General features: G+C 37.1%; 1 protein-coding gene across 2 annotated transcripts in view; it reads right to left on the bottom strand.

Moving 5' to 3' along the window:
* Positions 1-27780, bottom strand: part of UIMC1 (ubiquitin interaction motif containing 1) — a 134217-nt gene that overhangs the window by 33427 nt on the left and 73010 nt on the right. Inside the window, exons 4-10 of one of the 2 annotated variants that reach the window (XM_012660747.1) lie at positions 24342-24466; positions 23175-23280; positions 22135-22871; positions 15279-15343; positions 13172-13248; positions 8844-8947; positions 2962-3115 (exon numbers count right to left, since the gene is read on the bottom strand). In XM_012660747.1, coding sequence (XP_012516201.1) covers positions 2962-3115; positions 8844-8947; positions 13172-13248; positions 15279-15343; positions 22135-22871; positions 23175-23280; positions 24342-24466 — 1368 coding nt within the window. Of the gene's footprint in view, positions 1-2961; positions 3116-8843; positions 8948-13171; positions 13249-15278; positions 15344-22134; positions 22872-23174; positions 23281-24341; positions 24467-27780 lie in introns of those variants that run through there. The other variant, XM_012660745.1, reaches the window with a different exon arrangement.

The raw sequence follows: 27780 nt of genomic DNA, 5'->3' as shown, positions 1-27780 counted from the left end.
CTTTATTGTATTTCTAAACTGGTTTTTATAATAAATTTTCCCCGTGAAAAAGAAAGTGTGACTGTCATTCAGGATATAGCAGACATCTTCAGATGGAGGTCTGAGACATTTGGATCAAAGCTACAAGATACATGGTGCCAAAAATATAAGGACTTCCTATTATATCAAAAACACATTTGCCTCTATCATATCTGAAACTCTGCAAGACTCTGAGCATAAATCCAATGGAGCAGTATTACACAGGGTCATTGACCCTGGACCCAACGGAATAAGGAGAACCTGAAATGTCTTCTCTGAATGGATGACGACGGTAAGGCTCAGTCTACACTGCCCACCTGAATGACCTGGTTCTGGTGAAGTAAGTCTGCATTTGGTTTGAGAAAATTAAAAAACAAGCCCAAGCCAATTTCAACAACAAGTATTTGGGCTGTGAGTTGGTGACTTTCCCTGCCATACTCCGATAAGGAAGAACAGGCTTTAAAGCAAATATCATGTAGCTGAACAATATCTGACAGTAATGTATGCCAAAGCTTTCTGTTTAAGCACAAACTAGCAGAGTTCAGTATGGGAGATGTTGGTAAAAGCTACCCTATTTTACTCCTTACCTGATAATTCTGACCTGAAGGAGGTCACCTATTCGCTCAAAGGGGCATTTGGTTTCTCAAACTCATCTATTTCTGGACCTCAATGCTGAGTAAGTCATAAACTTAGGTAACTAATACCAGCCATGTACAAGTGCTTAGTAAGATAGGCAACATAGTCTCTTCTCTTTCTGGTCACCAAATGCTCAGCCCCAGAATTCCTTCAGTCACTAGAACTCTGAGCTAACAAATCAGACTAAAGAGCTATGTCAAATTAAAACTGCATCTAGATTCCAGTCCTTCAGTACTCTTCCATTAAAAGGAGTTCATGGCCAGATTTAGGTCAACTTTTTGTTCGGTTTTTTTTGAGATAGGGTCTCACTCTGTCACCCTGGCTGGAGTGCAGAGGCAACATCATAGCTCACTGCAACCTTGAACTCCTGGGCTCAAGCAATCCTCCCACCTCAGCTTCTTAAATAGCTAGAACTACAGGCATGCTACGATGCTCAGCTAATTTTTTTTTTTTTCATTTTTTGCAGAGATGGGGTCTTGCTATGTTGCCCAGGTAGGTGGCATTAGTGATCATCCCAAACTGCTGGGATTACAGGCAAGAGTCACCAGCCTTAACTTGCATTATATTTAAAAGACTACAATGCTATGCACAAAGACTTTTTAAAAAATCTTCGACCTTGTAATTTAACTATTCGGAGTGATAACAGAGCTAATAGTTCTTATACTGTATGCTAAGCACTATGCTAAGCCCTTTCCTTAGAGAACCTCACCAAAAAAAGGATAAGGTAAATGCTATTATTTGACAGATGCATAAAGGGAAGCTTGGAAACTAGCATAGCGTCACACACTAGTAAATGACAGAGGCAGGACTCAACTTCAAATTGACTGGACTCTAGAGCCTATCTTTTCTTACTACTACCCAGTACTAGGAACATATTCTTGGGAAATAACTCCAAAATACAGTGACAACTTTAGGCATAGGAGGCTCAGTGCATATAACACAGTAACTTGGAACATTCCAAATATGTTAACAGTTAAGTGAATGGAGGCAATCCAGATTATAGAATGTTGTGTAGGCATTACAAATATTTTTTACAATTAACTTTTAGTGACATGGGGGAAAATTTATGCTATAAATAGAAAAAGCAGAATATAAAATTCTACATACTGTCTAATCTCAGCTATGTAAAAAAAAAAATCTGTACATTTAGAAAGATTTAAATTTACTGTTAAAAAAAAAAGGCAAGTTGCAGAATAATCTACACGTATATGAGGGCTGTCTGAAAGTATACAGCCATGTAACCATTCTTGTTATATTAATAATGGCTGGATACTTTCTGGACAGCCCTTGTGCATATTTAGCATGGTCTCATTTATGTAAATAATGCCTAATTTTAAGTATTCAATAAATGTGAGCCATTATTATTATTACAACAATGAACATGTACTATTTATAATCAGAAAAATAAAAAAATTTATTAAATTATAAGTTTAGGTACTTCCTTATTTAATAACTAAAAAGCATATTTACCTCAAGAAAATTAAATAACATGTGCCTTTCTTCTCTGGCAATCCTAACTTATGAAATACTTCATAATTATACAAGCTCAGATTTAAATACATCTAAGTTATGGTAATCAAGGAGAATTGAGAGGAACATTGCAACATTTCCAATCACCTAAAGTTTACATTCAGCATGTTGGACCACAGAAAGCTGTGCTGACACTATCATATTTAGAGTTTGAAATCAAAGACAGAAAGGCCAAATCAGAGGTGGTACTTCAAGGGCTGTGATTAACAAGAAGATTTTCTTGATCTGTATCTCATACTGTACCAAAATTATGGCTTTTGGTATACTGTTAGAGAGATAAACCAATAGCTCCAGGGGTAACTCGGCAGAGACGTGTAGGACGTGCATGTAAATTAAGGATATTTTTCAGCTGCTGTTTCTAGGTAGAATTTCTATAAAAAACCCACAAGGGATTTATTTTGAATGAAAAATGGGCAACTCTAGAACTTAGTTCCTCAAGTTCCACAAGAGTCTCAATATTTATATAAGCTGAAATGCAAGGTCCATTGCCTAGTACTGATTTTTGGCCTACCTATGGCAAACAACAAGTTGAAACATTAAAAGATGGAAGATTTCCCTTTCCCTTTCTCCTGAGGTACAGTAACAAGATAATATACCTGCCAAAAGTAATAAAGAACAGGAAAGTACTAGAAAATTAACTGGATAGAAAAAAACAAAAACAACAATAACTTTAACTTTGAAGAACACCTGTCTATTTTCCCTGCATTTTATCACACTGGACTACAAAACCACCACACAAAGAGGAGTAAGAGTTTGGCTGCCCTGATGAGTCTTTACCTGTATCTTGCCCTTTCAGACCATTGCAGTACATAGCATGTAGCTCAATCTTTGTGGGTGGGAAGCCTTGGTCACATAGTGGGCAGGATACCTGGGTACTGGATGAGAAAGTAGAAATAGATACTTCCTTCTTGGCATCTTCCTTGTTACCAACCTGAAGAACATGATAAACAGCAATTATAACAGCCTTAGTTTATAAAATACCTTGTCCCCCAAGAACTGCACGAAGCTCCATCCCACATTTCACTGACTTTCAAAGAGACAATACCAATCAGTTTACCAAATTCGGGGCTAAAGATTGAGAGATACTACTAAAAGAGTTAATATTTATTCAGTGCCTGCCAACTACGTGCTATGTACTGTGTACATTCTGCATGTATTACTCCTTTAATCCTCACAATCTTACAAAGGTATTAACACACCCTTTTTAACACATGAGAAAAGTGTCGTCCAAAACAGTGAAGCACCTTACGCAAAGTCAGAATAAGTGGCAAAGATGAAATTCAAACCAAGGACTATCTAGCTGCAAAACTTGAGGGCGTGTGATCTCTACACATTGCAAGACACAGTCCTCATTGCAACTGTGTGCTGTGTCTGCTGTGTTTCACATTCTGTATATCAACAGCTTTTTCAATCTTATAAAAGGACTGTGATCCTTATAACTGACTTTAAGGCATAAAGAGTTAGAAAACAAAAGAGCCCTAAGCCAAAAGCAGCACAACTGGGATTTAAAACTTAAGGGCCAGGAGTAGTGGCTCACGCATGTAATCCTAGTACTTTGGGAGGCTGAGATGGGAGGATCATTTAAGGCAAGGAGTTAGGGACCAGCCTGGGCAACATAGTCTCTACAAAAAAATACAAAAAATTAGCCAGGCATGGTGGCACATGTGTGTAGTCCTAACTACTCAGGGGCCTGAGGTAAGAGGATCGCTTGAGCCCACAAGCTTGAGGCTGCAGTGAGCTATGATCACGCCACTGCACTCTAGCCAGGGCAACAGAGCAAGACCCTGTCTCAAAAAGAACTTAAGTCTGTGCTTAGACCCGTAAGACATACACCTACTGTGTTTTATTTGGGACTTTTGGGATTGAAAGAGAAACTAAGACCCAAATATTTAAGAAGGCTCAAAGAAGTCTTAGTTAAGACAATCAATTCGCTGAAGCCACTCTTAAACCTTCTCTCTTTTATTCCTCTCAGTGTTTTATAGTCATCATTTCTTCAACAGTTGCCAGTCTCTTAGAGGCAGTTTTATTTTACCTGTACGGGTTGGTCAGAGCCAAGAACTCTGCAGTGATTAATTCAACACTATGCGTGAGCACTGCAGCACTACTGCCTAACACTTGCTTCAAAGGACAGCATGTCCTATCTAATCAATGTGAAACTGTCCTGCATAGCTACTGCTTCCATTTATGAGCAAGGAACACTTAGGCAGCCATTGCACCTTACTACTGGGGTTGGGGGATGACTCTCTTCTGATACAAGAATTTAAAAAACTCCAATGGGTAGATAATTTGACTTTTTAGTCAACTGGGGTTTGGGTGTTTTTTTTCGGGGGGGGCAGTTTGGTCTCTCCATTTAGGCTATCCCTAAAACCTACCGCTTGTGTGATCCAGCACAGAGAGAAACAGGCCATCTAAATACCAAGTCAAATAGTTTCTGTAACTGCCATAAAATGTTCTGTTTTCAACACACCTGCCTTTTACTAAAAACACATACTCTAAAAGGGAAAAACTAAAAAGATGAAAAAGGAACTAATGGCTTGAGTTCTTATGGTACGCCAGGCTCCGCAAAGCAATTTCCATATTCGTCCCCCACAACAACCTAACTGGACAGAGGCATCTCTAGCATTATGGAAGGGGAAACTGAAGCTTGGAAAGGCAAAGTAACCTGCTGATCACAAAGTTTAGTAAGCAGACAACCTAGACTCAAACCCAGTCCTGTTTGGCATCAAAATCTTTAGTAATTCCTTTCTACCATGTTGTGGGAAAAGTAAAAAGCCTCCCTTCGACTTATTTTCTGAAAGCTGATCCTGTCAGGTATTGGGAGATTATCTGGTTCTATCATTCTTCTCTAAGAGGTGGAGAGAGTCAAGTGGGTCTGGAAGTTCTAGGTACTATTTATTCCAACTTTAGTCACTGAGCTTCTCACAAATCCAGGTTCCACTGTTCATAAATCTTACAAGTTATAAAGCTTGAAAAATGGCAAAGCTATTTGAGCAGAAGGGGGAAAATCAATATACCCCAAAATTTGCAAGTAATCTTGAATTACTAAAAGTTAGTGGTAAATGAGCAGTTACTTGGCATTCTAAAGTTCACTAAGCACAGAAATGTTATATAACACAAATGTCACTGGTGTGCACACTCAATACTATATTCCTTTGTATTCATCACCAGCTCTATAAAATGCACAGAATGTACTTTCTACTATTAATGTATTCGAGAGGGAGTAGTTTGTCTATTATTGTCTTACTGTGAATATGAGACCACTTCCAACAACTAGTCATAGGCAACTCAGAAGGTTTCTGAACATTTTTATGTTAAAATAAGATATTTTTCCCCATCATTAAAAAGGTCCTTTTAGGCCGGGCGCGGTGGCTCACGCCTGTGATCTTAGCTCTCTGGGAGGCCGAGGCGGGCGGATTGTTTGAGCTCAGGAGTTCGAAACCAGCCTGAGCAAGAGCGAGACCCCGTCTCTACTAAAAATAGAAAGAAATTAATTGGACAACTAAAAATATATAGAAAAAATTAGCCGGGCATGGTGACGCATGCCTGTAGTCCCAGCTACTCGGGAGGCTGAGGCAGGAGGATCGCTTGAGCCCAGGAGTTTGAGGTTGCTGTGAGCTAGGATGACGCCATGGCACTCTAGCCCGGGCAACACAGTGAGACTCTGTCTCAAAAAAAAAAAAAAAGGTCCTTTTAAATATTAACTACTATGGAGGAACCTCAAGGGGAAAAAAATATAAGCAGAGCAGCTTTTATTAGGACCGTGCAGTCAGGGATTTGGTCTCCATAAAACTTCTACTTCTTTTAAAATACTATACAGCTATTTCTCAAAAAAAGTACTTGGACACTGACTCTTGATCTCTTTAAAGGGCTGGTCCTTACCTTCAGACCTCAAAAGAAACCTCACCTTGAGAAATGAACTTAGTAAAAATAAAAGCATGTCCTGCAAATAACTAACCCCTCCGCCCCAGTTATGTATAGTTATACATAGTTTAGGAAGCTCTCTGTTTAGATCTTTCCCCTCTTACCACAGGACTATTAACAGTTTATTTAAAAACTTCATGGCTAAACTAGCTGTATGACTCTGAATAACTTCTATTAACTCTTCCGAGAACAGAATATCTATCTGAAACTCCAACTAAGGGAAACTCTAGGCAAGATATTCAGAAAACCTGAAAAATCCAAGGAAACTTGACTACTTCAGGAAATCAAATCAAGAGGGATTACAGTTTTGCCACGGATGTTCCAAATACCTCAAATACTGTTGAGCAATTCTGTCATTAGTAAGCTGATATAACTGAACAGCCACAATACATTACAAAGCAGTAAAATAGTAACTGTTTCCACATGCATGCTTCTACTTGTGCCAAATTTCTGCTACATGTTTTATATTCTTTATCTAATTTAATCTGCAGAGCACCCCAGTAAAATAGGTATTTTTGCCTCCATTTTACATTTGAAGAACTGAAATTCAGAAAAGCATTCCTCTTCTGTACTTACCTAATGCCCTAGGAATCTATCATTACATTCATCAGACCACATTATAGTTATAATTATCTGTTCATGTGTCTGTCTCCTCCCTTACCAGGACCCTTTGTGGGCAAGGACTATTTTTCTTATTTATCTTTGCATCCTAAGAGTCTAGAACAATGACTAGCATAAAGTATACAAACTAAATATCTACCTAATAAATGAATAAAACAATTAATTTGCCCAACATCACGAAGTGGTTGGGCTGGGGTTCAAAGCCATATCTTCTAATTCCAATTCACAAGCTCCTTGCACTATACCATACTCCCTCTTTCAATAAACAAATTTTAGGACAAATGACCCTATACACAAATTCTAAGGGCAAGATTCCACACCCTCTATGATATTATCTTTGTGCACATAAATTATTCAATTCTGTCTTTCTAATAAGTGACTTGTAATTATTAAGCGATCAATGACTTAAAAACTATAGCATCACTAACTTCTTTTAACAGAAATTTCTAAGACCATTTAGGGACAACCACAGATTATCAGCAAACAGCAACACTGATAAGAGGACATTCATTGTGAGAAAAGCTATACAATTCCATCCATTTGATGTGTAGTAGTACAGACATGTCCACTATAAATTCTAAATACGGTTCATGATCTTTGACCCAAAAAAAGAATAGTCTCCTTTGCAGTCATGGATGAGTAAGAAATCAGCCTTGAAGTAACTAACTAAAGGCCTATAGGACTTCTTCTGTATGTTAAGATGACTACATTAATAATACTGTTTCTCCATTCCCATTTAGAAGACTCTGTTTCCTCTCTGAGAAAAGGACCCAGAGGCCATTTTGACATTATCTAGCAGGATCTGTCCTCAGTCACTCTGCTGTAGGGAGGGCCACCATCTTTCCTACCACCACCGGTATCAGGAAATCTTGGTCTGTCAGCTGTAACAGATCAGGTTCCAGAGAACCAGGCAGCGTGCACGATTCATGAAAGCAGAATTTCTACCTAGTTACCTGCAGTGCAGAGACTAGGGAGGGAATCTAACTTCTACTATAAAAACTGTTTTCAAAAAAACCTAGAGTATAAACAGGAATAAGAGAATTAAGCTCTTTTTTTTTAAGGTGCACAGGATGACAGTATATACAAATGCAACCAAAATTTTTATTTCCACAGAAGAATTCATTTAATTCTCGGGCTGCTTTTCACAGCCAACAGATTTTAAAAGATTTTAAATTCTTTCTTTTTTTTTAAGACAGAGTCTCACTCTGTCACCGTGGGCAGAGTGCAGTGGTGTCATCATAACTCACTGAAACCTCAAACTCCTGGGCTCAAGCGATCCTCCTACCTTGGCCTGCCCAGTAGCTGGGACTACAGGTATGCACCACCAGGCCCAGCTAGTTTTTTCTATTTTTTGTAGAGACAGGGTCTTGCTCTTCCTCATGCTGGTCTTGAACTCCTGAGCTCAAGTGATTCTCTTGCCTTGGCCTCCCAGAGTGCTAGGATTATAAGCGTGAGCCATCACACTTGGCCAGATTTTAAATTCTTTAAAAGAATTCTGGGTAAATTTTTTTGTCAGACTCAACATGAAAAATACACACTGAGAATCTTAATCAAAAATATGAACTTGCTTCAATCAGCTTTATGGATACTGCCAGATATGTGAAGTTAGGAAAGGTAATGATGCAAATAGAGATCTGCTTATTTTATCATGCAGCTATTTTTACTTTGCATTTCTGATCACATCTACGAGTTAGGGCTGAAAGTTATGTTCACATCATAACATAAATACAGTAATTTTTTCCAAGATTTTTCATCCCTGTTACTTATTGGTGTATAATGGAAAATGTCCTAGAACTTTGGGTTCAAACCTGTATTCAAATTCTTGTTGTACCATTATTAATACTATGAATTAGAGCAAATTACTTTAACATCCTAAGCTTTGGTTTCACCACCTGTAATAGAAATAATAATACATACAAAAGGACTCAAGAAATGGTTACTGTTATTTTCAGAAACACTGCTGAACTCAACTATAAGAATCTCTCCCTGAGTTAAGTGTTCCAAAAGTTAAAACCTTCTGCCACCTAAATCTTCTCAGCCAATGTCAATATTTCATCAAAGAAAGGACAACCAGGAGAAAGAAATCACTGAGAAAAATTATAGAGGAGAATATTCACCTCCTTATCTGCCATTATTATTCTTACTTCATCCGAGGTCTCTCTGCTACCTGGAGAGACTTCTCTTTCAGGGTCAAGAATTTCAGGGGAACTTGGCTGTGTCTCTGTAATTAAAAAAAATTAAAATTCCATTAATTTTTTGTGTTTTCATAGTTAAACAAAAACACACATTTATTTTCCCTAAAGTTTAGAGTATAATAATGCTACAGTGGCAATATAGATCTAGTTTGTTCCTTCTTAAAGCTTTACTGAGGCATAATTTATATATAACAGAATTCCCCAATTCTCAGTATACAGTTTGATAAGTTTTGATAAATGTATACCATTTATACATTGTACCATTAATACCATGTAACCACCACCATAATCAAGATATAAAACATTTCCAGCACACCAAAAAGTATCTCTCTGCAGTCAATTCCCTATTACTTTGGTCACTGCAAGGGACTCCTTGCAATAACCAATCTACTTTATGTTTCTGTATTTTTGCTTTTTTTAGGATGTCATATAAATGCAATCACACAGTGTATCGTCTTTTGTGTCCTGCTTCTTTCACTTAGTACAATGTATCTGAGATGCACCCATGCTCTTACATATATTAGATAGTTCACACTTTTTACTGCTGAGTAGTATTCCACTGTATGGATATGTCACAATTTGTTTATCCACGCACCAGTTGATCCATTGACTTATTTCCACTGTAGTTCTAGCTTTAAAGTATATTAATTTTGACAGAAAACAAAAACCTGCCAATGTTAGTACTGGGGTTGAAGAGATGATTGAATAAAACAGAAATCAGAAATAGAATATACATTGTAGACAAAGATGTCTTTCTTTAATAAGTTCTTTAAGCAGCATCTATTAATTCAACATTAATTCAACAAATATTAATTGAACAAGTCCTATGCATTGTACTAGCTACTAGTAATATGGAGATACAAGGCGGGGTCCCTTGTAGTCTAGTTTAGGAACCAGAAAACTATATATAGCTCATGGGCCAACTCTATCCAGTTGCCTGTTTTTGTAAGTAAGGTTTTATTGGAACACAGTCACATGCATTCTTCTACATACTGTCTATGGCTGGTTTTGCACTAAAATGGAAGAGCTGTGTAGTTTGAATAGACTGCATAGCTCACAGAATCTAAAATATTTACAATCCAGTCTTTCATTTTTTACTAGCCTCTGCCCCAAATACCTATCACTTAACAAAAGAACAGTAATTATATATCAAAAATCAACAAATCTGGAAAAGAAGTGCTACAGACAGAATGTTTGTGTCCCTCCCAAACTTCCTATGTTGAAATCCTAACCCCCAATGTGATTGTACTAGGAAGTGGGGCTTTGTGGAGGTAACTGGGTCATGAGGGTAGAGCCCTCGAGAATGGGATTAGTGCCCTTATAAAAGGGACCACCCCAGAGAGCTCTCTCACTCTCATTCTGTTGCATGAGGACACAGTAAAAAGGTGCCCTCTATGAGCCAGGAAGCAGGCTCTCACCAAAAACAGAATCTACCGACTCCTTGTTCTTAGACTTCCTATCCTCCAGAACTGTGAGATATAAATTTCTGATAAGCCACCCAGTCTATGGTATTTTGTTATAGCAGCCCAAACTAAGACAAGAAATTTTATCTCAGAATGCAAATCCAGTAAATTCTCTATTGTCTCACACTGTACCTACCAACTTCCGTGCTTCACAAATACAATGAATGGCCAACGTTGGGCAAATAAAGCACCTGCAAGATTCTAAAATATCTTCTGAATCATCAAAGAAGGATTAAATACATTCTAGAATTAACTATACATCAGAATTTTTAAAAAACTGGACACACAAACCCCCACACCACCTTGTTGGAAAAAGGCTTCCAGAGCATAAACTTCAAAATCTGCTTTGTCAACTTTCCCTGAAAGGTATTATCAAAAAGACATTCAGTCTGTTCAAAAATCAAAAGCATTCACTGTTTGCACCACTGTAATAATAAAAAGTCTCCAATTAACTTTCTGTGAATGGCTAAAATGTGAAACTATAATAACAACTTAAGAGGGTATTAGGCCGGGCGTGGTGGCTACCACCTGTAATCCTAGCACTCTGGGAGGCCAAGGCAGGCAGTCGTTTGAGCTCAGGAGTTTGAGACCAGCCTGGGCAAGCACGAGACCCCGTCTCTACTAAAAATAGAAAGAAATTAATCGGACAAATATACATATATAGAAAAATTTAGCCGGGCATGGTGGCGCATGCCTGTAGTCCCAGCTACTTGGGAGGCTGAGGCAGGAGGATCGCTTGAGCCCAGGAGTTTGAGGTTGCTGTGAACTAGGCTGACGCCACGGCACTCTAGCCCAGGCAACAGAGTAAGACTCTGTCTCAAAAAAAAAAAAAAAAAAAAAAAAAAAAAAGAGTGTATTAGCTCCTCCAAAACAAACGCTGCCAGTAGCATGTACAATGTGGGCATTAGGCTATAATCCTGCTGTGTCAACAAAGTCACACTAAAAAGATATAATTTTGAATATCAGACCCCTGAAACTGTCAGAAATATGAGATGAAAGGAAATAGGAAACAGACTACTACACTCAATCTGTGCTTCGCCCATTTAGAACAAATTTTTTCATACAACTTATACATAACTTTGAAATTATAAATTTAAAAAGAAACTCAGAAGTTTGGCTTCATAGAGAAGTAGTTAGCAAAAGGAACATTAATGTAATGAAACCTTTTACAATCTCATTTAGAAGTGGTTTATGTCAGCAAACAGTTGGACTTAATTAGCAAGTTAATGACGGCAAGTCATGATCATAAAAGCTATCTAACCTCAGTCAGGAAGGGCTTGCTTTTCCCTATCTCATTAACTAGGGCTTTCAAGATCAATATATTTGCAGGTCCCTCCAAGTGAGATACCATGGTGACATCACATGCCATCATCCTGAACAGACAGAAGGAGTGAATTCCCAGAAGAATTGCATAAGTCAGTAGTCCCAAACAGAGAGAAGGTACCACTTTGTTTTCATAAAGATAGCACAGCATTCTTCAGTGCTCCTGCCAAAATCAGAGCACTTGGTAGTGGGTCTCTTAGTGGGTATCATTAGGGTATCAATGAAATCCAAATATATATCAATGAATTAAGGAACCACTTTTAAGAAAAACCAACATAGTTAAATTTTAAAAACAAAGACCTTTATGACAGGCTGTGATATATTAACATTTAAAAATATTTGCAGGACTTTCCTAGATTACATGTAAACTAAGTTTGCGTCTCTGTGGAAAAAAACTGAAAAAAATCAAAATAAAAAACTGAGTATCTCTAACCTTGACAAGCTATATGAGACCTGTGGGAAAACCAGATATGACTTATAGTAATATCTGTAAACTCCTTGCTGTCCTAGGAGTTTAAACATTAGTAGCAAGTCTTGCAATCTTGTACGAATGAGGTTAATGACAAATATAATGGGTTCCACCTTTAGCAAAGCCAAAAAAGAAAATATAAGCTAAAACAAACTCCTTAGAAATTAGTTCATATCACAGAATAATGCTTCATATTATACAATGATTCAACTCAAAGAGTTCCCTTAAATAGTAGGTATCTTAGTTCATTTAAAAGTATTTTGTATATCTAAATCCATCCATGTACAAGTCTTTTTTTTTTTTTTTTTTTAGTCTCTCTCTGTTGGCCAGGCTGATCTCAAACTCCTGGCCTCAACCAATCCTCCTATTTCAGCCCCTCAAAGTGCTGGGATGACAAACATGAGCCATCAAGTCCAGCCTAAGGTATAATTCTTAATGAGCATCTCTTCTACCTAAAGCAAGGTATACATCTTTTAATCTCTACAATTAACAATAAGCAAACTTGTCTAAGATTAAAAATAAGTCAATGACGGAACTGTGCACAAAATTCAATTTCTGGACCCCTTATGCAATAAGACCCCAATGAATGGCAATGTAAAAACTAACTAGTAAAAGTCTTTGAACATATAGTTAAGTAAGTGCTGTTCCTGATGTTTTGCTGCCACCTCTGATAAGGTTGGTAAACAAACAAGACAAAAGAGTCATGTTAACTTCAAAACTAAATTACCCCTAAGAATAGAAAAGGTTGAGAATCAAAGCCAATGTCCATTAAAAATACACGTGTGTTCTGTTTTTTCTAGAAAAAATAAAAATAAAAAAATAAAGACGTGTATTTATAAGTATATATACATGTGTATGGAGATACATACATACACACATCAATCACACATAAGCCTCCTGAGAGTGGGTTTGAACAGTCAGAGAAAAATTAATAGGCATGAAAATGTAGATAGCTAGGTATCAGATATTCAGTAAAATCACAGTGGGGTGCTTACCAGGACAAACAGTGATTTCTTCTGCAGAATTCTCTGGCATAAGGACTGAGCTTCTCTTACTGGTCAAAGCAGCAATGCTGAAAAAGAATCAAATCCCAAGTGAATTCCCAGTAAAATAAATCAGAACAAAGGACCAAAAGTAATGGTGAGTCATTCACAAAGGCACAGGTAATCTGATACCTGCTGTCTAATAGCACAAAAGCACAACAGGAAAGCAAGGAATCGGTAGTGAAAACTCCAGGCCAGAAACAGGGAAAATAAACATGCTTATAACTTCGGTTCCACTGAACTCAGTGAATGAAAAAAAAACCCCTTTTGGAGGTTTCACAAAGAAAGGTTAAAAGGTAAGAACTGTCTGTGAATATCACAGAAGACAAAAACTCCACTCCAATGTAAGGATGTCAAAGGTATTTTATAGCCTCCATCTCTCAGTCTTCTGAAGGCTAGAGATTTGTAAACTCACAAGACTTGGAGATTCTTCTGACAGTATACTAGTTTTTCCCTCGCCTTACAGTTAAATTTCCTCTTTATCTCAAAATATAGCTTTACAAGCAACAACAACAAAAAAAATACAATTTCAAACTGCCCTACAGCAAAAATCTGCCCGCACAAGTTGAGTATCTCTTTCAAGAAAAACTTAATTATGAATGAGTCCCCTCATCCAACCTTCTGGTTTTTCCTGCCTGTTCATGGAGTGCAATCTCTTCCTAAAACAGGAACACATGGCTGAGAGATCTGAGCATCTGAGCTAGCCCCCTCACGCTTCACAAAGCTTTACGATTAGTTTGATCAAGTATGCAAGAGGATGCTTAAAAACACAAATCCTCACATCAACCAAGAACCACAGAGAGAATAGTTACCACTGACTCATGATAAATAACTAAATCCTGATAGGAAACCACAAGTGATTTCTCTCACTAAATAAAACATCTCATAGCATTTGTTATAAACCCAAGCCAGATAGTTTACTCTGCATGTAACATTAGGGCTCTATTCAAAGGGTCCATCACAAAACAATTTTCTGATGTTTATAAAATGGGCTAATCAATTTGAAGTCAAACCACATTGCCTGCGATTCCAACTCTCTCCTGGTGACAAAGCATATAATCATTTATTAAAATCTACATCTGCTCTGCACAAGGCTCATCACAATAAAGCAGAGAGGCCTACAGGGAGCAGAAGGCCTACTCCAGTTAAAACTACTTCCAAAACTGTCTTAACAGCAGGAGAATCAAACCAAAGCCATATTCTTCAGCCCAGGAAGAAATACCTAGTACTATTAGCCAAAAGCCTAAGAAAGAACACCACCTAGATTACAGCAAATGATAACTGGGCCTCAATTCCCACATGGGAGATGACAGTCACCAAATACAAAATTAAACCCTTGAGAAATTCTCAAAACTCAACTACCAGATAAAGGAAGAAAGTGACCGGAAGCCTGATCCAGTTAACAGTGTAGTTTATAATCAACCACTACTTATTATTAAAGCAAGAAGACTTAGAAGGTAAACCCATAATCAATCAGCAAGAATAATGGAGGAGGTAATGCAAATACAATCCTTTATGGGAGAGATGAGATACAAACAGATTAAAAGGGGCAAAGAGCAGAGTGAGAGTGACATAGGTTCTGTGTGGCCTGAATATAAAGGCTTCTAAGAGAATGTTAATCTTAAGAGTAAACTTAAAAGATGTATACAGTTTGGATATGCAGATAAAATAAGCAAAAGCAGAAGGAACAAAAGGAAAAAGGGGATAGGAAGAACACAAGGACCATAAAGAAATCAGTCTAGAGCCTTCGAATTGGCACAGAAAGCTAGGGTAGTAAGTTAAGAGAGTAGCAGGACGTGACCACTTTTCAGGAATAACGTAAATGAAATTTATGCCAAGATAGCCAGACTGGACAAGACCTCCAAGATCTCTTCCAGCCCTGATATTCTGGGCTTCTATGAGATGCATATTTGAGAACTTGGAAATAATGATGATTTCTCTTAGTCTTCATTTATAAAAGAGGTAAAAGTTCTCTGTCAGGTCTCACTCACATGGTTCATCTCCCTTATGCTGGCACCATCAAAGGAAAATTCAGATCCATGGCAACATATAATCTCACCTTTGTGAGGCAGGTACAGAGTTTCCTTCTTCAGAAGTTTCTTCAACAAATAGCCCTTGGGAAGACTGCAAAGAAATATGAAACATCCTAAATATACAGGCACAGATGAAATGGTTTCTCTTCCTTTAAAAAAAAAAAAAGTTAATTGTTCAATGTTATCACTCAGCAATTCACGATAAGAATGAAACATTTTATGTAAGTCACTAAGTTTCAATAAAAAGAGCATATCCTGTGGAATCAGAAGACTAGTATTTAAATCAGAACTAAGTCACCTACTAACTTTGTAATCTTCGGTAAGTCACATGTGAATCTCTTCCCTCATCTTAAAATGGGTATTAACGACTGCCTCACAGAGTGTTATTGTGAAAATTAAAGATAACTTACGCAATGCACTTTGCAAACTACAAGACCTTTATAAATATTAACTGGTAAGTCAAATGAATTATGATTCCACAAAAACAATTATAAAGTTTTTGTTGTAGAGGGGAAAATAGAAAAGTTTTCAGGGGAAAATAGAAAAGTTCAGTTTTCAGGTGAAACACTGAGTTGGGATAAACACTGCAATCCACAAAAGAAATCTGAGAATAACCAAGCTGTAACATAGGACATCAAAAGGGAAGATTATAAAGATTCTTTTTGCTATAAATCTGCCATTATAGTTTTTATATCTGGCTGCAGGAATGTCTTTTGAGAAGTATAATGAATAGGGACTGCATAAGGAAAACAGTATGTTCACTGATTAATGGTAGAGTTGGTACAAATATCTACTCATTAAATGTAGACATTCACAAGAGCATAGAAAAAGCAGCTACTGCTGCCTTAGGCAGACTTCTGATAAAGGGCCCAAGCTGTGAGGCTTCTTCCACTAGACGTAAAGCTACTGGAGGTAGTTTTCAGGGTTTCCTAATGGGATATAAATGACCTAAACAAGCTAGGCATCTCTCTACCATTCAGGTAAATGATGAAATATACTTAAAAAGCAGGAATAGCTGAGTTGAGTCTTTAGTCAAAAGGAAGATAAAGTTGTACAATGATAGGAAATATAATCACTATAAAAATAAAATTGAACAAAACTATCAAAGGACTAAAATACAAGAGCAATAAATACTCAATCTTACTCTTTGAACTAAGCAGACAAGTTTCTTTTTTTGAAATCTCAAAAAAAAGGAGTGAATACTGACATCTAGTGTCCATTTAACAGAATTTTACCTTCTTAGAATGACTAGCTGACTAAGCCTTCAGTTTCAAGAAGCAATCAAGGAACTAATAAGTTATAAGACTCCATCTCACGCCTATAATCCTAGCACTCTGGGAGGCCGAGGTGGGAGGACTGCTTGACTGCATGAGCTCGAGACCAGCCTGAGCTGAGACCCTCGTCCCGAGAATGAGACTCCTGTCTCTACTAAAAATAGAAAAATTTGCTGGGCATCGTGGCACATGTCTATAGTCCCAGCTACTTGGGAGGCTGAGGCAAGAGGATTGCTTGAGCCCAGGAGTTGGAGTCTGCAGTGAGCTCTGATGATGCATGCCACTGCACTCTACTCAGGGTGACAGAGCAAGACTCTGTCTCAAAAAAAAAAAAAAAAAAAAGAGCTCCATCTCATATCTCAAACTTTCCCCAGTGTAATTGTTAAAAAAGAAAAAAAAGTTATTATGCACAGTGCCAGGCCTGTGCTAATCACTTTACATGCATTATCTCCTTTGAGTCTCACAAGAACTTTATGAGGCAAAAACTATCATTTTAGAAATGAGGAAAGTAAAACTTCAAAAGGTTAAACAATTTGCCCCAAATCATAGTTTGTCAAAAGTGGAGCTGGGAGGCCGGACACAGCGGTTCACGCCTGTAATCCTAGCAGTTTGGGAGGCCGAGGGGTGAGGATCACTTGAGGCCAGGAGTTCGAGACTAGCCTGACCAACATGGCGAGACCCCATCTCTACAAAAAAATAGAAAAAAAATTAGCTGGGCATGGTGGTGTGTGCCTGTAGTCCTAACTACTCAAGAGGCTGAAGCAGGAGGATCACTTGAGCCTAGGAATTCAAGGTTGCAGAGAGCCACTGCACTCTATAGAGCCCAGACAACAGAGTGAGACCCGTTTCAAAAAAAAAAAAAAGTAGATCTTGGACCTGCCTGCCTCCAAACTCCATGCTCTAACCACTTACTGTTACATTGTTTACTCAAATAATCCTCTCCCCAGGCATTTCAACCTAGAGTCCCAAGAATATCTTCATTTCAATAAACCATTTTAATTTCTCAACTTATACCTCAATGGCAGTAATCTGAACATTGGGTAAAGTAAGGTTCTTCCAGAATATGAACTTAGACTACCCAAATATAATCAAGGCGAACAGGAAAGCATGATAGAAATAAAACTTTAAAGAAGCTGAAGAAGCTGTGGCCTAATCAAGACATTCTTCTGCCTGTAGAAATACTGTATTAATGGAAAAGGGATAGTTTGCATTGAATCCAAAAAAGAAAAACCCAAAGATCCAGAATAAAGGAGTATCTTCAACATCACTGCCTGAGAAGTAAACAGGTATATCATGTGGTCATCACGGAAACGCCCTCTGTTGAGGGGTAGTGATGGCTTATCAGGCCTTTCCACGGGCTAGTTGAACCAAAGTTAAAATTCCCATTTTTTTATTACTATCTTAGCCTTCCAGAAACCTTCATTCTAGAAGAAGCTATAATAGATGGTAGATCTGAGTATTCTGGTCACTGAAAATGTCTCTATTCCACAATAAATTAACAAACTGTCCTTCTCTCTATATATATCAGCTTGAAATTTGGCAAGTCGAAGTCAGTTCTTACAACCCCACACAATCTGGTTGTTTCTGGGAAACAAATTCCAGCATCTGGACTGAAAAATTAAGGATTAGACTCTAGGTTGGGCACGCAGTGGCTCACGCCTGTAATACTAGCACTCTGGGAGGCTGAGGCGGGAAGATCCCGTGAGCCCAGGAGTTTGACGTTGCAGTGAGCTACGATAATGCCACTGGACTCTACCCAGGGTGACAACAGAGCGAGACCCTGTCTCAAAAAAAAAGGAAATTGAACCCCACTCCTCACTCCCTCCACCCCACCAAAAAAAGGATCAGACTCTGAAAAGCAGGGACCACATAAACATACTATCCACCCCATCTCCCTGCCGTAATGCCCTCAAGGTGATCTCTAGGCCTTTATTAACAACTTCCCTATCTTGTCTCAGTGATGCCAAAAAATTGTCATCATTCTGATTCTAAAGCTTCAATAACTTTAATATAGACTAAGCTATGTGCTCCAAAATGACTGTTTCTCGGAGTCCCTATTTCTGGGACTCTCACTATCTCTATCAACCAAGGAGTCTCAAATACAGGCAGCTCCAGCAAAGCCGGGTTCAACAGAAAATGTTTAACGGACACATAAATTCTTTCTACCCACAGTTTCTGAAAGGAAAAGATCAAGATGAGAGGCAAAATTATATCATAAGACTGTCATTATTTGCCTCTAAAATTATTAAGTTTGTTTCTGTTTGTTTTGTATTTTAAAGGTACTATTCCTTGTTGGCAAGGCTGCAGTGAACCAGGCATTCTCATACGTTGCCAAAGGGAGGCAGTACAAATTTGAACAACTTTTCTGAAAACCAATTTGGAATAAACAGCAAGTCTTCGTGTTCATAACTCTCTAAACCAGCATTTTTCTGGCTCCCTACCCCTAAGGACACTAATCTTAAATAAAGGAAAGTTTCATGTAGAAAGCTATCACAACCAAAATATCCAGCAACAGGAATATGTTTAAAATATTATGGTCAATTCATAAGCTGGCATGTAATATACTCATTAAGAGGTAAATCTATAGATAAATTTTAATATCATGAGAAAATATTTAAATAATATTAAGTTAAAAATACAAAAGTAATATGATCTGAACCATACAAAAAAAAAGAGAAAAAGATGAAGGAATAGATCACTGGATGGTGGGATTACAGGTGCTTTTAACTTTAAACTTTTCAGCATTTTACAACATTTCTAAGTGACGCCTAAAATTAATGTTAATGTCTATGTTGGATACTTACTAGGTTATCTGTCAAGTTTCTTTTCACTGATGACTGTCCCTCACTCCTCTCAACCCATTAGCAGTCGGCTCACAGCCATTAGTACAATTTGACACATACTCACTTCAGGCCATAGCTGACTGGGCTGGTAAGGGCTACTAACCTCAAATGGGCTGTAAGTCCTTTCCTAGAAATCTGAAATTGGACTTGGGATAAAGTAAACCTCCTGTAACCTGTCATAGAGTTTGGGAGCTTTACGATGAGTGCTTTCCACTTACATCACAAGAAACAGAACCAAAGGGTGCCAGTTTCCAGGGAGAAAAACAAAGCCCATGAAATATAACAATGAGATACAGAAAAACTACAGACACCCAGTACCTTCTTCAGGTTTGGTTACAGTCCTATTTTAGAATTTATGAGACATTTTGTTTCCTTATGATAAAGTCCTCTTTTTAATTAAGCTAGCTTAATTTGGTCTGTTGTAGCAAATAGTACCAACTGATAATACTATCTTGTAGTATTTGGTGGCCTATTTATGAAGTTAAGAGTCAAAAAACTTCAGTCTAATTAGATTCTGACTACTTTCAGGCTAGTCCAAAGACATTGCTTTCAAACTTGACACAACACAGAACCTGACACAAGTCTATGCTCTAGAATTCTGGCCCCTGGGATCTTTCAAGCTAACAACTTGAATTATAATAAATCATTAAGTGTCACTCTTTGGAGTTAAGGTATTGTTTTAAGAAACAGCACCTCTTAATTATATAGAACAAACAAACAAAACATGTTATCATAAGGATCACCTAACTTTCCTTTGGAAAAGAAGAGCCAGTCACTAGAACTGTTTAAAAAAAAAGAAAATACCTTCTTTTCCCATACAACAATCTTTCCAGAATGTGGATGAAGAGGGTTACTAGGGAAGAATGATCCCTAGAGGTATCCCCAATGAATGATCTTAGGTCCCTTAGAGAGAACTACCATTTGTTGAGTGCCTATAATTTCCTATGTATTATTATAATAGGCATTTTACAAAAATTCGCTTTAACCATTAAAACAACTATTGAAAGATAGGAAGTGCTATTCCCATTTTACAGATGCAAAATTGAGGTTCAGAGAGGTTAAACAGCTTGCTCACAGACACACAATTACTAAAATACAAAAGCCAAAATTCAAACGCCAAATCCATGCTCTCTACACTATTCTATGAAGCCACCTCAGAGCTAACATTTCTTGAACCTTTATCATAATTCAAGAGATAGAACAAAACCAAAAACTCAAAGTCCAGTAACAGAAATAACAAAAAAAAAGTACTGTCATAAAACAGAATTCTTTTTAAAGTTAGAGTTTGTAATTGCATGCTTTTATAATATTTGGGGGAAAATAGGATATAAGTTTCAGATATAATATAATCTACCTATGTCATAAAAAGGCTAAAAAAGCGACCTCAATGTTCCAAAATGGAGATTGGTTTCAGTAAATCATACAAAACTACCACAAGCAAAATCAGAAATATACCATTATATTGGGGAAAAAAATAAACTGGAAACCTATCTGCACTTCATATCACACACAAAGGACCACTTTCCCTAATACATAAAGGGTGTCCACAAACCATTAAAAAAAGAGATTATCAAAAAAGAAAAATGACCATAAGATCTAAACAAACAGAAAAGGAAATATAAATAGGTCTCAGACACGTGGGAAAAAAGTTCAGCCTCCACGAGCAATAAGAGAAATGCAAATTGAAGTACCATTTTTCATCTCCCTGATTGGCAAAGATCCAGAAATCTGAAAATACCGTGTTGGTGTGAATATGAGTAAACTAGTATTCATACATTGCTGGTGGGAGTGTAAATGTACACAACCTCTATGGAGGGCAATTTGGCAATAGCTAACAAAATTGTAAAGGCATATATCCTTTGATCCACCAATTCCAACTACAGAAAATTATCCTACAGATTACTTCCATGTGGATGAAATGTCCTCTGTACAAGAGTTATCACTGCATTACTATTTGTAATATTAATAGTAAATTATTGGAAACAACCTATGTCCATCAATAGGGCTCTGGATAAAATAAACTATAATTCATCTATACATGGTATATTCCACATCCAAAAAACCAAATGAAGAAATTCTTTATGAATTGTTATGGAATGATCTCATTGGGATATTAAATGAAAAAAGCAAAGTACAGAAAAATGTGTATATCATTTGTGTAAAGGAAGGTAGGCAAAAGAATAGGTATATTGTTTGTACTATATAAAATATCTTGGAAGGATATACTAGAAACTAGCAACACAGATTGAATCCAGAGAGGGGAATGGTTGGCTGGGGGATGGGGTTAGGAGATAGACTTTTTATTTGTATCTTTTTACATTTCGAGCCATGTGAACATTATTACCTATTCAAAAACTTAATTAATTTTAGAAATAATGAAAAATTTTAAAGACAAAAAACAAATTATGGTAAATCCATGATAGAATATATATTCATTAAGTCTTCAAATATAAACAGGAAACGATTTAGGATAAAGTACGGGAAGGGAATAAAGCTTATACAGAAAAATAAATATTTTGTTCAAAAAAATCTTTAAATGTATTTGTATATGTATAGAAATAATGACGACTACTTCTTTGGTGCTGGGATTATCAGTAACTTTTTTCTTCTTTATATTCTCCTGTACTTTCCTAATTTTCTATAGTGAACATGTATTACTTTAATATTCAGGGGTGAAAAAGACCACAAAAAGAACAAATAGCTAAAATAATCCTTCTTTAATCTGTGAATAAATCATCCTTAATTACAGCATCACTGACCCTTACCTGACCATGACTGGTTGTTGGTTCTTCCTCCAACAAAAGTTTCTCTTTCAAGCTTCTAACTGGGCTTTCTTGAAAATCCTTGGTTTTTGAGTGCCAGACAGATGCCCTAGACTCCTGCCTCTCCTCTTTGTCTTCATCTCCCATATCTTCTGAGATGCCTTCATTTTTTTCACTAGCCTGATCTCCTTGGCCACATTCATTCTGGATCAGAGAAGGAGGTCTAGGTAACACTGGTTCCCCAAATCCCTTTTTTTTAAAAAGCTGCCTCTGAGCCATTTTCAGGCTCTTTTGATAAACCTCCAACTGACAGAGAATGACCTTGGTATATTGGTTAGGGTCTATTCCAGCAGGGCAGAATGGAATACCCCAGAAGTACTGTACAGTGCCCCCAGTGTCCTGGAGACCTTTGGCATCTGCTGGGGTAGGCAGACAATGCCTAAATGTGTCCCCCCTACCCTGGGCAGCTTTGAGAAAAGCACAACCCCTCCCAGTACTTTCCTGTGGCTTCCCACACTGTGTGTGCTCAGCCAAGTGGCCAGTACATCTGTTAAAACATTTAACGTTCTCATTCTCAAACACTGGCTGGCTTGACTGGTCCCAGCTTCCTGAGCTGCCAGAGACCGGCTCCTCTTCAGTGTTTTCAGTGTGGTCCCAAGGCTCCTCTCTGTCCTCAGCCTCGTTTCCCTGACTGACATGTGAGCCTTTAAACAGTGATGGAGGTACCAGCTGCCATATGCCTGTAGGTATTTGAGAAAAAGTAGGGCTAAGGACAAACTTTGTTATTAAGAGGGCTTGGTAAGCTATCACTTACCAAGAATTACATAATGTGGTTAAGAAAGGCTCTTCTTTGGGTTTAACTAAATTGCTGGTTTTTCTTTGGAGGTAAAAGTATGCTGGATATTAGTGAGATCTCAACTACTTTCTGGTTTTACCTCTTTAATCTCACAAAGGGATTGGGGCATTTCTATACAGCTCAGCATGAGATCCCTCTGATATGGTTATACTTGGTGAGTGGAAGGAGTCAGAACAGGGAGACATGCCTTCAGTGGTCTCAGAGTCTGTGGTTTTCTCTTGGTGGGACTGTGAAGATGGTCCAGTGGCCAGAGGTCGAGATCTGGTAGCAGAAGCATCAGAAGGCTGGCAACTCTGAAACAAGTGATCCCACACCAGACCAATTTATTATTAAAATAGCTATATATGAAAGGTCATAGGAAGGACAAAAAAAGGAGGCCACTAAGAGTTTCTCCTTTCCAAAATGTAGATGTTCAATTCAAATGAATTCCACATTGTGTACTGAATGCCTATATGCAAAATGATGTACTAGATCACTATACTAAACCCTTTTCCAAAATAGAGAGGCAAATGGTTCAGGACTTGTTGTTGGCAAGTATCCTTCACATTTAAAATTATTTCAGGCTGGGCATGGCAGCTCACTCCTGTAATCCTAGCACTCTGGGAGGCTGAGGCAGGCAGATCGTTTGAGCTCAGGAGTTTGAGACCAGCCTGAGCAAGTGCGAGACCCCGTCTCTACTAAAAAAATAGAAAGAAATTAGCTGGACAACTAAAAAAAAAAAAAATATATAAATAAATTAGCCAGGCATGGTCGCGCATGCCTGTAGTCCCAGCTACTCGGGAGGCTGAGGCAGGAGGATCGCTTGAGCCCAGGAATTTGAGGTTGCTGTGAGCTAGGTTGACACCATGGCACTCTAGCCCAGGCAACAGAGTGAGACTCTGTCTCAAAAAATAAATAAATAATAAAATAAAATAAAATTATTTCAATTGCATATATTCAAATCACAATTTAACATTGTTCGATTATTTTTTAAACTGCCCGTTTTTTTCTCCACATCCCATTCTAGGTTTTATTCCCTTTGTTGTCCCCACAAAACAGGGTTAAGGTAAGCACCTTATCTTGCTCCCTTTTGGATTGTTGGTATTCAGTAACTCTTTTCAGAAGCTGCCAATTTACTATAGTTCTTTTAAGCCATGGACTGAAAAATCTATGGGGTAGAAGAAAACTCTTTCATATAGAATTAACAAAACAAATTGGGTTAACCAATAATTTAATACAGACTTTAAAAATTATTATGGGAAGTATTTGTTAGCTGAAAATCCTATAAATGACTACAGTTAGTTCCTAATGCAATTATAACACTTCAAAAAATACTGCTCAATCTCTACAAACTTTTTCAACATAGCATATTTACATTCAGGCTTTCAGCAATGGCTTTCCTCAAGAGTTCCTCTTCTTCCTCCTCCTGGCTGTTCACCTCCCTAGCTTCCTGCTCGCTCATTTTGAGAGCCAGAGCAAACTGTTCTTCTTCTGTCATTTCTGTAAGAGGACAGGGAAAAGAGCGGGAGGGATACCACAAATATTGAATAAGCATAGAGGCAAGAAACATAATTATTAAACTTTTCAACTGAAGACACTGCAAACCACTTAGTACACTTTTATCATCTTATAAATGACGAAAGCTCCAAAAGGGAAGATGTTGGCCAGGATCATTAGGAGCAGTTACAACAAAAATTCTGAGCTAACTAGACTCTAAGCTTCCATGAAGGCAGAGTTTTTACCTATACAGTTCACTGTTGTATCTCCAGTACATAAAAGAGTTCCTGGTACATGGCAGATACCCAATAAATATTTGATGAATGAATAAATAGAGGAACTGGCTCCCATTCTAGAGCTTTTTGCTAAATACCACACTGTTTTATGATCAACATTTAGCCAGAATAATTTTACTCTTCAGGAGCCTCTGATTTACCCAGTAGAAAAGAACACTTCTAGTGACCAATTCCAAATACCATTTCCCATTAAAAACAACTGGGGTAGTACACTGGAGAAATAAATGGCTAATTCTCTAAGTCTGGAGCATGAAATGTACAAGATAAGCTAGAATATTTGTCATAGCTGTGAGCAAGGAATCTATCAGACACTACCAGGGTCAGATCAAAAGAATTCAGGAGCCAACAAAGAGAAGTTCTCACTGGCCAAAAATGGAACTAGAACATCAATAAGAATAATGAATGCAATTGATTAAACCACATGAAATATATTTAGATCTGTAAATTCATACTGATACTCAAGAAAAAGATGGCTAACTGGTCACTGTTGAAGAATGTTAGAGAATCAATTATTTTGCAAACCGGTAAATAACAGAATGGAGCTTTTACCCTTCTTTTTCTACACAAGCTCTACTACTGAATAACCAAGTAGGCAAGAAGTTTCTTTTTCTTTTTTTAATTTATTTTTTATTTTTAGAAACTCTTGTCACCCAGGCTGGAATGCAGTAGCAATCACAGCTCACTGCAACCTCCAACTCCTAGGTTCATGCAATCCTCCTCCTGCCTCAGCCATGTTTCTCTTTATAGAATTATTCCAGCTAATAAATGTAAAGAAATGACAGAATTAGAATGTTGACATTTTGTTTAATGCCTATGGAGGAGAATTTGGTAATGTCTAACAAACTGCATATAAATTTACCCTTTGACCTAGCAATCCCACTTTAGCAACTTACCCTAGATACACACTTCCAATTAAAAAGAAATACCTATGCACATTTTTTTCACCGCAGCAATGTTTCAATTTGCAAAACACTGGAATCTACTTAATGAGTATAACCTGTGGTACACATACACATAACCATAAAAAGAAAGAATAAGGAATATCCCTATGGACTGGGAATACAGCGATTTCAAGGATATATTATTAAGTAAAAAAGAAAAGCAAAGTACAAAGGAGTGTATGTATATGATGCTTTCTGTGTATGAAAGGAGAAATAAGAAAATATACACAATACATATTTCTTTGTGCAGTGTCACACAAGAGAGCTAAACCGAAACTAATGCAAGTAGTTACCTACAAGTGGTTGAAAACAAGGTGGAAGAGACACAGTAGGGAATGATACTTCTTTGACTATATCTTTTCGTTTAGCTTTGACTTATGGAATCATGTAAATATTAAACATTTTTTAAAAAAAAATAGCATGAAATCAACGAGAATAAGGGATCCCTAAAAACTGAATCCAAACATAAAAATGCACCCAAGTGAATCTGAAATGACCTTAATGAAAATGAAAACGTATCAAAATTTGTGGGCTGCAACTAAAGCCACATTTACAAGAAAATTTAAAGCTTTACATGATCATATTAGAAAAGATGAAAGTTTAAAATCAGTAATTCATGCTTCCCACCTTAAGAAACTAGAATATAAAGAGTAAAATTAACTCTAAGTAAGCAGAAAGAAATATAAACAGCAGAAATAAATGAAATAAAGGATGGGCATATAATAGAGAAAATATTTTTAAATTGGTTTTATGAAAAGGTCAATAAAATGCATAAACCTCAGACTAGACTGGTCAAGGGGAAAAAAACACAGATTAACAGTATCAGGAGCAAAAGAGGAAACAACACTACAGATTCTACAGTCATTAAAAGGATCGTAAGGGGAATATCACAAATGATTTTATACCAATAAATCTGACAACTTGGATCATGCATTCTCAACATGGATCACACTATCCCCAAGGGGACAAGAATTGGTTCTTGGGAGGCAAAAGAATCTTACTCTCTTTCTGTATAAAACACAGATATACAATCAGTACATACATAGGACATAAAACATACCTGTGGTATTAAAATATTATGCAGATGGCAGTGGTTAGTGGGGAAAAAAAAGTCTAAAAAGGCCCCTTAGGGTGATAACCACAAAAAAAGGTTGAAACACTGATTTAGGTGTAACAACAAAAAAAAAATCACTGGAAGACACAAATTATGAAAATTGATATAAGAAGAAAGAGAAAACCTGACTAGCTTTATATCTATTAAAGACATTGAATTTATAATTTAAAATGGTTCTATAAAGAAACTCCCAACCCTATATGACACCCATCACCGGTGAATTCTATCAAAGAATAAGGAAAAAAGAAATATAAAACTAATTCAGAAAGTAAGAGGTCAATTCTCCCCCAAACTGATTTATAAATTCAACACAATCCCAAGCAAAATCCCAGCAGCTTGATTGTAGATACTGACAAGCTGATTCTAAAATTTATATAGGAATGCAAAGAACCCAGATTAACCAAAACAATTTTAAAAATAAAGTTGGACTTCAAGACATTATAAACCTACAGTAACCAAGAAAGTGCAGCAATGGCATAATGATAAACATAAACGAAACAGAACACAAAATTCAGAAATAGACCCACACATTAATATTCAACTGATTTTGAACAATGAAAAGATAGTCTTTTTCAACAAAAGGTACAAGAATGATTGAATATCCATATTAAAAAAAGAACCTTAACCCTTACCCTCACACTATATACAAACATTAACTCAAAATATATCATAGATCTAAATATAAAAGCTAAAACTATAAAAATCCTAGGAAACAGGTGAAAATCTTTGCAACCTTGGGGTAGTCAAATATTCCTTAGGACACAAAAAGAAAAAAACCATCAATGAGAAAAAAAAATGGACCTCAACAAAGTTTAAAACTTCTGTTCTCCTCTGGGAGGCCGAGGCAGGCGGATTGTTTGAGCTCAGGAGTTCGAGGTCAGCCTGAGCAAGAGCGAGACCCCGTCTCTACTAAAATTAGAAAGAAATTAATTGGACAACTAAAAATATATAGAAAAAAATTAGCCG

Source organism: Propithecus coquereli, unplaced genomic scaffold, assembly GCF_000956105.1.
Source record: "Propithecus coquereli isolate 6110/MARCELLA unplaced genomic scaffold, Pcoq_1.0 Scaffold676, whole genome shotgun sequence".
Lineage (NCBI taxonomy): Eukaryota > Metazoa > Chordata > Mammalia > Primates > Indriidae > Propithecus > Propithecus coquereli.
The sequence above is the reverse complement of the archived record's forward strand: the minus strand, read 5'-3'. Positions and strand labels throughout refer to the sequence as shown.